Raw genomic sequence first — 15,787 nt, forward strand, 5'->3', positions numbered from 1 at the left:
TTTGTCATACAGAATCCATGTATTACTATTTGCATAAAATATAACAAAACCTATACACACCTTTAATATTCATCCGTATGTGGGCACAAACTACTAAATAACATCAATCAGGCAGTTCATTTAACCCACCTACTCATGCTTGCTGCAGCCTTTCAGACATGCACGAAATGTAAATAAAAGGTTAAATTCTTGCGTTGCACGCCTGTGAGTGACACTGCTTTACTTATATATAAGGCAGTTTGCCATGCGCGCTGCCCTCAGTGTGCGGTAAAATCCATAAAATGGTTTGATGCACAGGCGGAGACGTCACTAGGGAAGCTCCCCTTCAGCACAGTGAGTCAGTGCGCATGCGTGGAACATTCGATCATTGTCGGTGTAGCTAACGGCTAAGCTACGGATCCAGCCGACATGGAGAGGAAAGGTAAATCTTTACGCGACACGTTGCACACTGGGTGACTATTGTAACACCTTGTGTGTGCGTTTTGCTGTCACAATTGCTGTTTTCGGGCAGTGACAAATGTAATTTTTTTTTTTGTTGCCGAGCTGCATATAATGTGATACGTGGTTTAATTGAACGCGTCTATCACGCACAGAGCTAGAGCGTTAGCCCTCCAGACGTTAGCTTTAGCTTCAGCTTCAATAGGACATGTCAGGATTAACTCGATACATTTAGCATTCCAGCTTCTTCCATTTTAAACACACCCTGAAACTCCGACAACAGTAACCAGGCGTTCTTGTGTGAACCCGTGTTTAGCCGCGGTAGTGGCTGAAATCACTTCAACCCACATTACCGTGTTTGAGAAGAGCGTTGCCTAGGTGGGAAGCTTAGTGATGTAACTTGACGTTGGATGGGTTCTGGCAGACCGACACATGCACTGACACTGTGATCTAGATACTGGTAGTTACAAACATGACCTAACACAGTGCCTAATTATGACCGGCTTTATAAACTGAGTGGTGAGGGAGTTGTTTTTCAGTTGGTTCCATTGCTTTTTGTCAAAAAGTCAGACAGTGGTTAAAAACAAATGATCTGCTTTCTTTGCAGTGCTGGCACTCCAGGCGAGGAAGAAGAGGGTGAAAGCAAAGAAGACCAACAAAAAGTGAGTTATTTGAACGTCATTCCCTCCGTTTTTCCTGGACACCCGCATATGAGCAAGCATTTTTGTCAGCTGTCCTCAATCAAAGCAGGTTGTTTGTTGCATATTGGTGCATGTGCTGCTGTTCTGACATTGGGAAGCTGCTAAAAGGTCCTTGACTGCTTGCTTGCACTTAAACTTTGTTTTGGTGTGGACACTGTGTTGGTTTCCAAAGCTTTTTATCTTTGCACTTTCCATAACACAGTTTAGTCTTTTTAATAAATCAAGTTGTACATGCTCTGTACGGCATTCCTGAAATGTGATACCTGAAGGCTATGACCAACTGAAAATATTTCTGAATGATTAATTGATGAAAATAGGCCTGTCAAGCATCGATCTCCTGTACCGATTGTTTTGGTGTGCCTAACAATCTACTAATCATTGCCTGCACCAGTGGCATCCTCCGGAGTGTTACATAACAGCTCGTGCTATATTTAAAACAAGAGAATGAAGAAGCCCACATCAGCCCACCGAAGCATGGTGTTGTACTGAAAACACCACTGTTGAGAATACTCACCTCCTGACAGTGTTATCTTCATGGCTTGTAGTGGTGTTTTTATTAGCCATAAGAATCAAGAAAATAAATACAAAGCAGTACAACTGCATTGTGTAGTAATCCTTGCATACAGAGTACTGCATACATAGACTCTGTGGACATATTGGAGTGGAATGGTTAATGTTCTGAAGTGGTGTGAGTGCTTCTAGGAAAATGTGCATCACACTAAACACCCAAAATGATATGCACCATTTAAAAACCTGGAGCACACACCCAATCTTAAAGTGTTTATTTATTTATATGAAAGGATGACTAACTGTGGCTGATTCCACATTCAAATAATGATATTCCTGTGGTTCATCTGTGTTCTCTCTTTGTGAATGAAAACTCTATGATAGGGTTGGTAAATTGAGATGATGTATCTATTAGTATTTTGAAATGAATTTGAGTAGCCATGCATTTCTTTCTCAGGATGCAAACATTTGTGCATGCTAAGCACATACATGTTTAAAAAAATCATGTATTGGGTTCTTTATTCAGTGGGCAAGCTTTATGCCCATTTTCAGTGTGTGTGGTCTGTGTTAGCAGTGTAAATATTGAAGCAGACAAACATAGGAACTGTGCAGATAATGTGCACACCTCAGTATTAAATTATTTCCTCATTTTTTAGTAGCAGCTGTCTGATTTAAATACTCCAAATCTAATGAATGTTTTTCATATTAAAAGCTTGGATTTAGAAAGTCAAACTTAATATAAAATAATTGAGTGAATAATTAATTGAAGCCATTTGTTTTGTCATTAATGCACAAACAAGTGCTGCTTCAGCTAACCATGGCAGGCACAAAGAAGTAGGTTGCAGGATTATGAGAAAACCAGTGGCTCATTTGTGAAACGCTGCAGCCCAGTTGTAGGAATTTAGTTGAATGTGATCTCAGTTCTCTTGGCTCCAGTAGAGATGAGCAGACTTAATCTGCTCTGTGGAGGAAGTAACATCAGGCTGTTTGGCTTTCAAGTAAATATTAGGAACTGAACTATTGGCAAGCTCAGAATATCTGCTGTCACGCATAAATACACAGGTGACTGAGAGAGAATATGTTCTGTTATTTAGGGATTGTAGAGCTGTGAAAGCACACACATAAATATGTTTCAGATATACACTTACAATGGGTTGTCCTGTTTTTCTGTTATGCTGGGTTTGATCAGTCTCTTGCTGGAATTACAGTCAAAATGAGAGTCTGCACACAGTGATGTATATTAGAAATATTTAATATGCAGAGATATTTCATTTGTCTAACAGCTTGACAGTAATGTCCATATAATTCACTTAGTAATTTTGGCCCACATTTGCATGCAGGCTTGTACTTCTGCATGTAATGTAGCTACAGTTTCCTGTCCCCTTATTCTGGTAACTTCTCAGTACTCAGTCTGATTCAGCAGGGCTGATATTGTCTTTCATAATGGGGATACCCACAAAATAGGCCTGCAGTAAAATGAGGAAAACCCACATATGGTGACAGTTGAATTGCTGCAGCACACGAGTCCTTAAATATTTTTATAATTTTTTTTTGGATGATATTCCTTGGAAGGCGTGTCAGTGTGGTTTTATTGTGGGAGGGTTGTTTTGACAGGGCAACTTCTTATTTTGATCTGCACTTTGGTTAAAAACAGACGTTCAAATGCAGTTCTTTAATCGTCTGCAGCGCTTTATGGGGTATTTGCTTAGATCTCCTGCTTACAGTTTTTGTCTCAGCTCTCGCTTATGTTTTAAGAATGTTTGATTATTATGTATGTTTGTATATTTTATTAGTTAAAGATGGCTTGGATTGATTCAAACAAAAATCCTGGAGCTACGTTTTGGCCACGCCTTGCTATTTGTTAAGGCTAATTAAACTTAGTTGATTGGAACAGTCATGAATCTTTCTTTACTGATGTCAAGGTCAAAGCAAGAACTTGAAGGCAATTACACCAAAGCTTGTGGTTTAATTTCAAGGGGATGTTATCCAAATTAAAAGCCTGTCACGACTTTAATCAGCTTCTTCTATCTGCTACTTGTAATGTAATGTAATTTATACCTTTTATTAAAGTCAGTGTTTAGTATTGAAGGCTTCAAAGATTGTTTAGGTACCAGAGGCTTTTATCCACAGTAGAGAGAGACAGGAAATGGGGGAAAGACACGGGGGAAGACACGCGGGCAAACTGGCGACAGGCCGGGACTCGAACCTGAGCCGCCTGCACCGCAACGCAGCATATGCATGTGGTCGCTGGCTTCACCACTAAGCCACCCGGGTGCCCGTATAAGCACTTTTTAACAATAGTATGTGAGATGGGTTGTGTTTAGGCAACACAAAACATGGCTGATAAGTAGGTTCTTCCCCTCTAGTCAGCCATTGATTTGAAAACATGTATTGCTGGTCAGTGCAACTGATTGATCCAGAGCAATCACACTCCTCTGATGATTATATCGTTCAGTAAAGGATTGGTGTTGGAGTGAGTTACACAGTTGCTAACGCTGTCTAGTTAATGCCACTTACTTTTCAGCCAACTAGGGTCAGATCCTAGGAGAGCCAGGAGAATGTTTCCTCTGCCTTGTAATGCATCTGTTTAAATTTGTCTACAGCTGTTCACTAATTCTGCAGTTGAAATATTAGTTTCTCTTTCTCATCCTCTCATTGTCACTTGCCTGCACTGCAGAGCTGGGCACTGTTTGGAAGTAAAATAAGCTGTGAGCACTTCCTACTAAAAAGTCAGTTATCTGTTATCAGTGAATCCTGAGTTGAACATGCACTATATTGCTCAACTCAAAGCTCACCTATTTAAGATGGCCTACTCACTTTAGTTCCCAGCTCATTTGAATTCTGTTTCTTTTTTTTAAAAAATTACTCTGTAAAGGGCCTTTGTGTGTTTGAAAGATGCTTACAAATAAAATGTATTATTATTATTGGTAAAAGTATTCACTCATCTGCCTTCACACCCATAGGAACTTGAGTGACATCTCATTCTCAATCCATAGGGTTTAATATGATGTCAGCCTGCCCTTTGCAGCTATAACAGCTTCAACTCTTCTGGGAAGGCTTTCCACAAGGTTTAGGAGTGTTTATGGGAATTTTTGACCATTCTTCCAGAAGCACATTTGTGAGGTCAGACACTGATGTTGGAGGAGAAGGCCTGGCTCACAGTCTACACTCTAATTCATCCCAAAGTTGTGCTGTCAGGTTGAGGTCAGAACTCTGTGTAGGCCAGTCAAGTTCTTCCACACCAAATGCACTCATCCTTGTCTTTATGGATGCTGCTTTGTGCACTGGTGCACAGTCATGTTGGAACAGGAAGTGGCCATCCCCAAACTGTTCCCACAAAGTTGGGAGCATGAAAGTGTCCAAAATGTCTTGGTATGCTGAAGCATCAAGAGTTCCTTTCACTGGAACTAAGGGTCTGAGCCCAACTCCTGAAAAACAACCCCACATTATAATCCCCCCTCCACCAAACTTTACACTTGGTGCAATGCAGTCAGGCAAGTATTGTTCTCCTGGCAACTGCTAAACCCAGACTCATATCGGGTTGCTAGATGGAGAAGTATGATTCATCACTCAAGAGAAGACGTCTCTGCTCCTCTGGAGTCCAGTGGTGGTGTGCTTTACACCACTACGTCTGTTTTTTTTTTTTTTTTTTTTTTGCATTGCATTTGCATTGCACACGTAAGGCTTGTATAAAGCTGCTTTGCCATGGAAACCCATTCCATGAAGCTCTCTATGCACTGTTCTTGAGCTAATCTGGAGGCCACGTGAAGTTTGGAGGTCTGTAGAGATTGACTCTGCAGAAAATTGGCAACCTCTGCGCACAATGTGCCTCAGCATCTGCTGACCCTGCTCTGTGATTTTTACATGGCCTACCACTGAGCAAGTTACTGTTATTCCAATCACTTCCACTTTGTCATAATACCACTAACAGTTGACTCTGAAATATTTAGTAGTGAGGAAATTTCATGACTAGAAATTTGTCGTTTGGTTTTTTTCTTGTCCGGTTAGGCTCATTTGCATGTCCTGTAATAAAATCCTGTCATCCTGGGCACGGCTTAATGTTGAGCTGTTATTAAATATTTGAGTAAATGAACCGTAAAAACATCAGAACTCTGTTCCTAATGAAGCCTTTCAAAATTGTGGTTGTCCATCAGGCAGCCAGTCAATCCCAGAACTCGACAGCAACCTCAGGCTGAAGCCTCACCCCAGGAACCTGAGGAACCTGAAGAAATTCTTGGGTCTGATGATGAAGAGCAGGAGGACCCCAATGACTACTGCAAAGGTGTGCCCCTTCTTACTTGTTGCATTCAAATGCACACTATATTGCATATATTGCACTGTGTTGTGAATAATTAATTTAAAAAATTAAAATGGACCTTTCACTTTTTTAACAGTAGTAAAGCATCCTCAGTGTCAGAGTAGTGGCAATTCACACCTTAGTTTAAACAGATAAGCCAGTAGATGACAGTTACAGTGCACACCTGTCATTTATCTAATCAACTTGAATTTCTTATCTTTTAGGTGGCTATCACCATGTGAAAGTAGGAGACCTTTACAATGGTAAATACCATGTAATCCGGAAGCTCGGCTGGGGACACTTCTCCACTGTGTGGCTCGCCTGGGATATTCAGTACGAGAAAAACTTTACTGCGTATTTGTAATGCACTGTTTTGTTTTTTGAGGTCTGACTTAAGATTACAGATACAGTAGCAGCTGGCTCAGAGGCTGCTGTACATTGCTTCCTGTCAGTGAAGATTGCTCTGTGGTTGCAGGGTAAAGAGGTTTGTTGCAATGAAGGTGGTGAAGAGCGCGGAGCACTACACAGAAACAGCACTGGACGAGATCAAACTGCTTAGATCTGTAAGTAGTGAATTTAATTGCGTGCAGTAGGGTTTATAGTGAATCTTTTTAATCAGTAAGAGTAGGAAGTGTTCACTAATTTGTAGTGGGGATATCTGGAGATGCATCAGAGTGTACAGCGACATGGTACAAGGACAGCAGGGCGTTGCTTATGCTGCAGCACTTACATGTGTTTGCTCATCTACTCAACTTGCACGCATTCAGACATGTTTATTCAAGCAGTTTTACATATAAAGTGACATGACCTGTACTGGTCCAGTCTATTAATTTCTTTTCTTTTTCTTTTCTTTTTTCTTTTGTCTGCAGGTAAGAAACTCTGACACCAATGATCCCAACCGAGAGATGGTAGTCCAACTTCTAGATGACTTCAAAATTTCTGGCGTCAATGGAACTCGTATCCTTCGCAGCCAGATATAACAGATGTTTCCTGGTCTTTATTATTACTCACATTTGATGTGTTAAATTACTTCCTGCTGAGAAAAAACAGAACAAAACCTTGTCTTATTTAAAAACGTGTTGTTAATGTTGAGATCATTCATTCCTTCGTGTCATGCCAGCAAAAAAGCTGTATGCAAGTATAAGACAACAACAACAACAGGTGAGGAGTGTAACAAATGGAACCTTGTGTGTTCCAAACAGCCCTCCACCCCTATCATGACACTTTAGTTGAGTAAGATCCCTTGAATGCCTCAGGGATTGCTGTCACTGTAACACGAGAGGCCCCCTAAAAAGTGTATGGATTGCACATCTACGTGTCGTCTCATCAGTGTAAATGCCACTCCTCATCTAGATAGTTTTCCTATTTCCCCTGTTTTCAGTTTGCCTTTACCTGCATTGCTTTGCTATCTTAACTGCTGTGAACTTCAGATGTCTGCATGGTGTTTGAGGTGTTAGGGCATCACTTATTAAAATGGATAATAAAATCAAACTACCAAGGACTGCCCCTGCCTTGTGTGAAGAGCATCATACGACAGGTAATTTGAGACTCTCAGACACACCTTTTGAATGCTGATGACTCACGATTAAGGCTCAGGAGTTCACAAGAGTTGTGTAGCCTCGGGGCTGCATGATGGGTGGAAAACAGGGTAGAGGAAGCTATGATAATAAAACATATTAGCAGTAAGCCTCTTAACAAAACAGATGGGGAGTGAGGTAAAACTAAGGGGGCTTTTGTCATGGTGAAACAAATGACTAATTCAGGAGTTAATAGGACAGCTCATCTGTGACATAACTTGTGCAAAGGATTAGTGTTATTGCTTATATCATAGATTTTTGACCCCTGAAAAATGGCAAATTGCATTCCTTTTATTTAAACTTTAAAGCTCTGAGATTTTCTATTTTTGTGTTGTCTTAAAGTGAAACCTTTATGCTTTCTGTTTAGATTCTGTCACACTGTGTGCCGTTACATGGAGGGATCTTTAATAAGCATGGCTAAAGTTTCAAATGATGGCATCATTGAGTATTCCCTACAGGCTAAAAGCTCAGGCTTCAGACTGCTCTAAGCCTTCTGTTTAAGACCCCCCACCTCCTCTCCTCTCCTCTCCTCTCCTCTCCTCTCCTCTCCTCTCCTCTCAAGGGAGAGGAGCTAAAACACTGTGTTTCAGAGAGGATAAACTGAGGAGCTGCAGCAAGGCTCAGTATGATTAAATAAGGATTATTTATTTTTGAACTGAATTGTACAAATCTAGCATAGTTATGTCCAAGGGGGAAAAAAAAAGCTGAAATGTAGCACAATGTGTTTCTTATCACATCTTATCAACAATTTTTATTCCCTCCATTTGAAGTAGCAAAACTAAAGGCTGTGTGTCTTTCAGTCTGGTTAATTTTACCTACACAATAACCAATTTCCATTTATTTAATTTTTGAGGTTCTCCAAGGCCTGGACTACCTGCACACAAAGTGTCAGATCATCCACACAGACATCAAGCCGGAGAACATCCTGATGAGCGTAGATGAGCCTTATGTACGGAAGCTTGCAGCTGAAGCCACAGAGTGGCAGAAGGCTGGGGCGCCTCCACCCTCTGGTTCAGCAAGTATGAGACGAGCACACACATTTATATCTACATTCACAAGTGCAGTTTTGTAAAAGTTTTTACTTACCTCATATTCTCTTTACAGTAAGCACAGCACCAGTTCCTAAACAGGTACAATACTTTTATTTTTTCACTTAATGCTTAGGACATTAGTCTCTTTATGTTTTCAGTTTAACACAATTTTAAGCAGTCCTACTGATGTGTAACCCTTTTCTTTGTTCATCTTTGGCAGACAGTAAAAATGTCCAAGAACAAGAAGAAGAAGTTAAAAAAGAAGCAGAAGCGGCAAGCGGAGCTGCTTGAGAAGTGCATTATGGACCTGGAGGAGATGGAAAAGACCACAGAGATACGAGACGATGATGAAGATGAAGACGAACCACAGATTCAAAAGGGACGAGCCTGTGCGCCCCTCAGACAGGTGTCTCTTCAGGAGATAGGGAACGAAGGAACAGATGGTAAGAAGCAGGCATCGCAGAAGCAATTGTGCTGTGCAAAATTTGCAATAAAAACTCTGAGATGAATCAACTGACAATAACTTTGATACTTTCAGTGAGCGGTGCGATTGGAGATCTCATCAGGGTGGGACCAGAGGAACTGTCTGAAGTGAACTGTAATGGCCATGTGGAGGAGAGTCAGTGTAGGGATGAAGACCAGCACAATGGCAATGCAGAGTCCACAGAGCAATGTGCCTCTCCAGAGGACCAATACGTGGAGTCTCCTCTCCACTCCATGTACAATGGTGTTGAGTCTACAGCTTTCAACGAGGTGGACACAGAGACTGAAGGAATTGGGACTCATAGCTGTGGAGTTACTGAGAAATTCTTTTCTGCTGGCCTGGAGGATGGCGAGCTGGAACAAAGCATTTTGCAAGATGATGAAGAGGATGGGTCCAACTGTCACTACAGAAACCAGGAAAATGAGAGTAATGGTCAGTGAGTGCAGAGCAGTACATTTAGGTTTTTGGAGGCTGTCTGCTGTAGCTGAGCTGCTTTGGAAATGTAACCAAAACATGTGAATTTTGAAATATTGATTATTAGAGCTATCTTTTATTCAGTGTTTATTCCATTGTTTTATTCCATCTCTCTGCTTCTCTCTACGCTTTAATGCAGGCAAACAGACAGCAGGATCCCTGCTAGTTAACCCTCTTGAGCCACTGAATGCAGACAAGATCAAGGTCAAGATTGCAGATTTGGGAAATGCCTGCTGGGTGGTGAGTAGTCTAATGACCAAAGGGATTTCCTGATTAGGGATGAAACAGTACAGCTAGGGACACATCAAGTGTCATCTTACTGCTGATAAAGTAATGCTTCAGTATTCCAGCTGTTTATGGTTTTAGATGAGAACTGGTTATCCAGATGTAGTGTGGTATAGTTCTCAAGTCTTGCACAGAGCAAAGAGTCCATTTATAATTTTCATGTATTTTATTCTCATATGTAAAATATTTCTCTTTGCAACAGGATGCTATCTACACACCATGAAACCTACTTATTCTAGTCTGGGTTTTAATGCTTGTCTTTTTTTTTTTTTCCTCCTCTCAGCACAAGCACTTTACCGAAGACATCCAGACACGACAGTACCGGTCTTTAGAGGTACTTATTGGTGCAGGATACAGCACACCAGCTGATATATGGAGCACAGCCTGCATGGTGAGAGATTTTCACTGTATCAACCTTTAAGAAAATAATTAAAAAACTGAGGAAAAAAAATCCAGTGTAACTTGAAAAGACTCGAGTAGCATAATAAGAGTCTAGTCAGTGGTGGTGGGGCTTTATTGAGATTTGGACAGATGGTCTCTTACCGCGTCTTTCCCTGTGTTTGTGTTTGTATTGTCCTCAGGCATTTGAGCTTGCCACGGGGGACTACTTGTTTGAACCCCATTCTGGGGAAGATTATTCCAGAGATGAAGGTATTGCCTTGTCTTCCTCTTCCTGTCCATTTTTCTTAATGCTCAGTGCTAGATTTAGTAGATGCATTAAATTGTATGTTTCACTGGTGAGAGGCAGTTAGTGCTATTAAAAGCACTGTAGTGTTTGTTAAATCTAACCTTATTGGTGTTCAACTGTTGCATAATAAGTTGCAGCGCACTTTACATAGTTAATGTGTAAATGAGGTGCTTCGTTAATGGTTTCAGATTTAGAAGTATGAAGTAAATGTATGAAGAGTCTGTGCATTCCTGTGTGTATTTCCTGTCTAACAACTTAAAGCCACTTTTTTCCCCCTACACTGGAGATGGGGCCATCTCTTCAATTCCTTGCTCACCTTTCTTCATCTTCATGTCACTCAGACTTCATGTTTCCTCCATCTTCGCTTTGTTTCCATTGAGTTAATTTTGGCTTGCTGCCTTTTCTGTGCTAACTTGATTCTGCTTTGGCATGTCTGGTATGTGCTGACATTTTTACTTTCACTTGACTGGCACATCCTGCAGCATTTTTACCTGCTGCCACATGAATCATTGCTTACTGTTCTATAAATACTTTGTGTTGTTTAGTGTTTATTAGATTTTGTGTTTTTTTTTTTTTTTTTTTTTGTTAATCCTGCATCAGTCTGCTCTACATGTATCTGTATTGCTTGAAGGCTGTGCTTTGACTTGTTTTCCAGCTTGCTTTATAACTTGCTTGTTTTTTTCTGAAATGCAACAGTGAATGACCTACATGTGTTCAGACATTTTTAGTAGGTTAATATAGGCTTTCGATACATGTGCTTCTTGTCATAGTAGGCTATCATCACCATCATCATAATCATCATGATCCATTGTTCCTAATACATTGTTCCACTTGACTGTTTGCCATCTCCTCTCCTCTCCAAACACCCTGTGACTTTGTCTTCCTTATCCTCCTCTTCTCCTGATGTGCCTCATTTCCAGACCATCTTGCTCTCATGATTGAGTTGCTCGGTAAAATACCCCGTCACTATGCTCTGAGTGGAAAATACTCACAGGAATACTTCACCAAGCGAGGTATGCCACCCCTCTGTCTTTGGCTCACTCTGGGAAAGGTGGACAAGGAGGGTCAAGGGAGGAGGTTTGCTTCAGTCAGCACACGGTTTTGTGCAGGACCGTCGTCATAGTAAGGAACCCAGACCAATAAATGCCAGCCTCCTTGAACCATCATTGATTCAAGTGTTAGTAGTTCTGCCAAAGACTGTCTGGCAGAGTCTCATACATTCCCTTCAGACAACTTGGCTGGGTACTTGATACTGTATTGGTCCCTGCTGAGAAGATTCAAGATGACCTTTTTCGTCCGCATGAAGTCCAGAGTGTAAGAGAGCCACGTTTTTGTTTTTTTTTTTTTGTTTGTTTGTTTTTGGTTTTTTTAGTGTAATTTAATCAGTTACATTTAATGTAACAGATCACAGAAAACAAAGCAAGAAACTTTTGTTTATTATAGGTCTGAATATATTTTTCAGAATATAAACTCTTAAGTGACCTCATAAGGTACATGTTTACAGCAGTATGATAATTAATGTAAGATGGTCCTAATTAAAAATATTCATACGGGATTAACTGTCAGTCTTGATGTAACCTTTTTAAGGTCCCTGGATGGAAGTTGTTTTATTATCTGTCAAGAGTGCTGCAAATGTTAAGACCTCTGTTTAGTGTCACAGATGTCTGTATGAAAATTAGTGAAGTTGATGAATAATTAATAACACATAAACAAAGTGCATGAACATGATATACATTTAATTAAAAAAAGCAGCCAAAATAGTGAGTTTTAGATCAATTTAATACCCTTTTCTGACATTTTCAGACGCTGATAGTTATTACTCCGTGCCCTGTACCGTTCTAGTTGTAGGATGAATTTGTCATGGGAATTGATTTTTGTTCCCGGTTCAGTGTCTGAGAGGCTTCAGTAAAAAAAACAAAAAGAGCTCAGAATGGGTAATAAAACCTTACTGCTGTTTTATAACTTTCTAACGCCTGGTCTGTGCACCCCGTCCTCTGCCAACAGTGAAGCTTATGTGTGTGTGATCTCAGCCCGACCTCTCGCTCCCTCTGCCCTCCACCCACACACCCAGAGTGGGCCTGTGACTGGGTCACTGTCTGATGAATCTGGTGTCTGTCTTGTCTGTTCTCTCCTCTTGGAACCGTCTGCCGCGTAGACCATATAGCACTGATCATTGAGCTGCTGGGGACTGTCCCACGTAAACTCATAATGTCCGGCAAATATTCCAAGGATTTTTTCACCAAGAAAGGTAAAAAGGAAAAAAAAAAAAAAATAGCACTACTGTCAAGATTTGAGTGAGAGTTACTATGCTTTGTAATATTCCCTACTTGTACTAGAATCTTAATTATTGCATATTCATATATTTGCTTATAAAGTTCTCCAGCAGATATTACAGTTCAAAAGAACAGGCCTGCTTTAGAAATGCAGTTAAAAGGTAACTAATGTGTGGTCATTTGTCTGATAATAAGACTGGAGTTTTTGCAGACATGTACTGTGGTGAAGTATACCATGGGGGAAATAGCAGTGTGGTTCTGATGCAGTGCTGTCTGTCTGTAGGTGATTTGAAACACATCACTAAGTTGAAGCCGTGGGGCCTGCTGGAGGTGCTGATTGACAAGTACGAGTGGCCCCGCGAAGAAGCAGAGTGTTTCACAGACTTCCTTCTTCCCATGCTGGAGCTTATTCCAGAGAAGAGAGCCACAGCCACAGAGTGCTTGCGCCACCCCTGGCTCGCCCTCTAGTGGAGACCTCCAGCCATCGAACCTCCCTTCCCTCCCACCTCCTCCAGAGACTGCAACAGATCACTTTCCAGTTTGAGCATATCAGATGAATATTTATTTCTCGTTTTGTTTCGTTGTTTTGGATTTCTTATATTCTTGTTTTTGAGCTAATGCTTCTGTGTATGTTTGCTTTGCATTTGTTGGTTCTTCTCTTGGCGTGATGTCAGGAATCCAGTGGATTTTTATTACTTTGTGCTCATGTTGGCTCCAACTGCTGTGCTCTGTTCACCCTCACAAGAAAAACCAGTCATTGTACTGCTAGTGACTCATCCTTGTTTGTTACACTCCTGCACTAAAACCTAAACAAACCAAGGATATGTAGCCTTTATTGGTCATTTTTGTCCCCTAAAAAAAAAAAATTTTTTTTTTTCTCCCTCATCTTTTCATTAGTGCTGTTAATTTTTTTTTTTTTTAAACAAATTTTCTCATTCTAAATATACAGTACATTTTGTATTTGTAAAGTAGGTCTTAGGAAGTTTCACACTGGGCTGACATGTACACTGACTTTGGGTAACATTAGCATTTCTTCAGACAGGCTTTCTAGTTTTTTACTGAGATATTCACTGTTTGATAAAGTAGGTCATGTTTAGCTGTAACAATTCCGTTGTCACCTGGTATTTAGTATGCTTGGTTAATTATGATATGGAGCTTTCATTTTTATGGGAGGCTGGTATTCTCATTCACCTATTACAATTCAGGTATATAGTATTTTAAAGGTTTCAACGAGACAACATGTTAAGAAGCCCAATCTAAAGGAAAAAAGTGAAAATAAACTGTATATATCTGTACCAAAGAGTTTGCCTTTATGTATATTACAGTTATGTACAGTTTTTAACAAATCTTATATCTTAGCTAAAATTGTTTAGCTGGGTAGCTGTGTTTTAATAAAGCGTATGGAAGATGTGTTTGAGCTCAGTTGTATGTGTGGTCAACTGTTCATAATGTCACTGTTTTTACCATAGAAATGGTGAGATCTGATGTTAGGTAATGGTGTCCCAAACTGATCATATCAAAGTATACCTATGTTATCTGTTGAGACCTATGGGGAAAAACAAAAATTTACATTGGTGTCAGATTCAAGAACATAGACTCTGTGTGAGCTGTCGACTTACAAAGCTGTACAACACACCATACAATAAAACAGATCTTCATACAATACGTCATTGTGTTGGGCTTGTTTATTGGAAATTGTGATACAGTAAAATTCTGTAGGTGCCTGGTTTGAGAAGTGGTAAAGAAAAGTGAAATCTTATTAATCAAAACAACAGTAAACATTAAAAGGTGAAAAAGATGAAAACCTGAAGCGCATCATGATATTTCATGCTGTGGGCCTGAAGGTCCATGTATTCATCAGGGGTTTTCTGTAAAAAAGGGGAGAAAAAAAAAGCAGCCTGAAATTACATTTAATTAATGGACTTAGGGAACGTGGATACACTGGACAGATGACACTGAATATGGAGCTACCAGGCAGAAGGAAAAGAGGAAGACCTCAAAGGAGGTTCATGGATGTAGCAAAGGAGGACATACAGAGGGCTGATGTGACAGGAGGAAGCTGATCTGCTGTGGTGACCCCTGAAGGGAGCAGCTGAAAGAAAAAGACTCGATGGACTTCAGACATGAGACTTGGCAAAATTATTGCCACAAATCATCTGTGTAAGACTGATTCATTAACCAAATTACTAATTTGTTGGAAGTCAAAGAAAAAAAAGATATTCATTGTACTAAAGTATGTATGTATGAAATCTTATAAGAACTGGTCAGTAAGCCCTACGTCTAAACCATTCAGTTCTGTAGTTGTGGCTTACTAAGTATACATTCCAACCTGAGCTATGAGAGAGTATCAGTAATGCTTACTGACAGTCTCTGTCAATATGGAGAGAGATGATAGGACATTTTAAAATATTATGCAGTGAGGAATGAGTTGAGTACTTAAGAGCACAGGAAAAAAAAAGCCAAATCTTTCCATGATAATGGTATAAAATCCATTTACTGATGAAGATGCAGTCATATAAAAAAGTTTCCACAGGACTCTATGTAGCTCTGTGAAATGGTAAGTACAACATTACTGCTTCCATAGGAATTAAGAGGTAAGTAGGAGCTATGAGCTGCTAATCAAATGCACTAGATTAATTGATCATCAGCAAGTGAGAGCACCTCTATAAAAGCAGAAGTTTTATCAGTTTGCTGGTCTAGAGCATTCAGGTGTTTAACACAATGTCAAGGAGGAAAGATGTCAGCAATGATCTTCAAGCAATTGTTGCTACCCATCAATCTGGGAATCATTTGAAGTCCATCCTTGTACAGTGAGAAAGATTATTCACAAGTGGAAAACATTCAAGACAGATGTCAATCTTCCCAGGAGTGGACGTTCCAGTAAATTCATCCCAATGTCAGACTGATGCTCAGAGAAACTACAAAAAACACCAAGAGCTACATCTCAGACTCTACAGGCCTCAGCATGTTAGCTTTTCATGACAGTGCAATTAGAAAAAGTTAGAACAAAGACTGAACAAGGCTCATTGGGA

General features: G+C 40.2%; 1 protein-coding gene across 2 annotated transcripts; it reads left to right on the plus strand.

Moving 5' to 3' along the window:
• The first annotated feature begins 317 nt into the window (after positions 1-317).
• On the plus strand, positions 318-14,418 carry srpk1a (SRSF protein kinase 1a). 2 transcript variants are annotated; one of them, XM_030733413.1, is made up of 16 exons: positions 318-421; positions 1,046-1,100; positions 5,801-5,928; positions 6,168-6,276; positions 6,419-6,506; positions 6,813-6,900; positions 7,374-7,480; positions 8,374-8,539; positions 8,625-8,650; positions 8,772-8,994; positions 9,090-9,467; positions 9,649-9,749; positions 10,078-10,185; positions 10,376-10,445; positions 11,403-11,495; positions 13,039-14,418. In XM_030733413.1, the coding sequence occupies exons 1-16, from the start codon at positions 409-411 to the stop codon at positions 13,221-13,223; spliced, it is 1,938 nt and encodes a 645-aa protein (XP_030589273.1). In that variant the 5' UTR covers positions 318-408; the 3' UTR covers positions 13,224-14,418. The 2 variants fall into 2 exon arrangements, with proteins under 2 accessions (XP_030589273.1, XP_030589274.1); XM_030733414.1 differs by lacking the exon at positions 11,403-11,495 and adding an exon at positions 12,638-12,730.
• The last annotated feature ends 1,369 nt before the right edge of the window (positions 14,419-15,787 follow it).

The sequence above is a fragment of the Archocentrus centrarchus genome, chromosome 7 (assembly GCF_007364275.1).
Source record: "Archocentrus centrarchus isolate MPI-CPG fArcCen1 chromosome 7, fArcCen1, whole genome shotgun sequence".
NCBI lineage: Eukaryota > Metazoa > Chordata > Actinopteri > Cichliformes > Cichlidae > Archocentrus > Archocentrus centrarchus.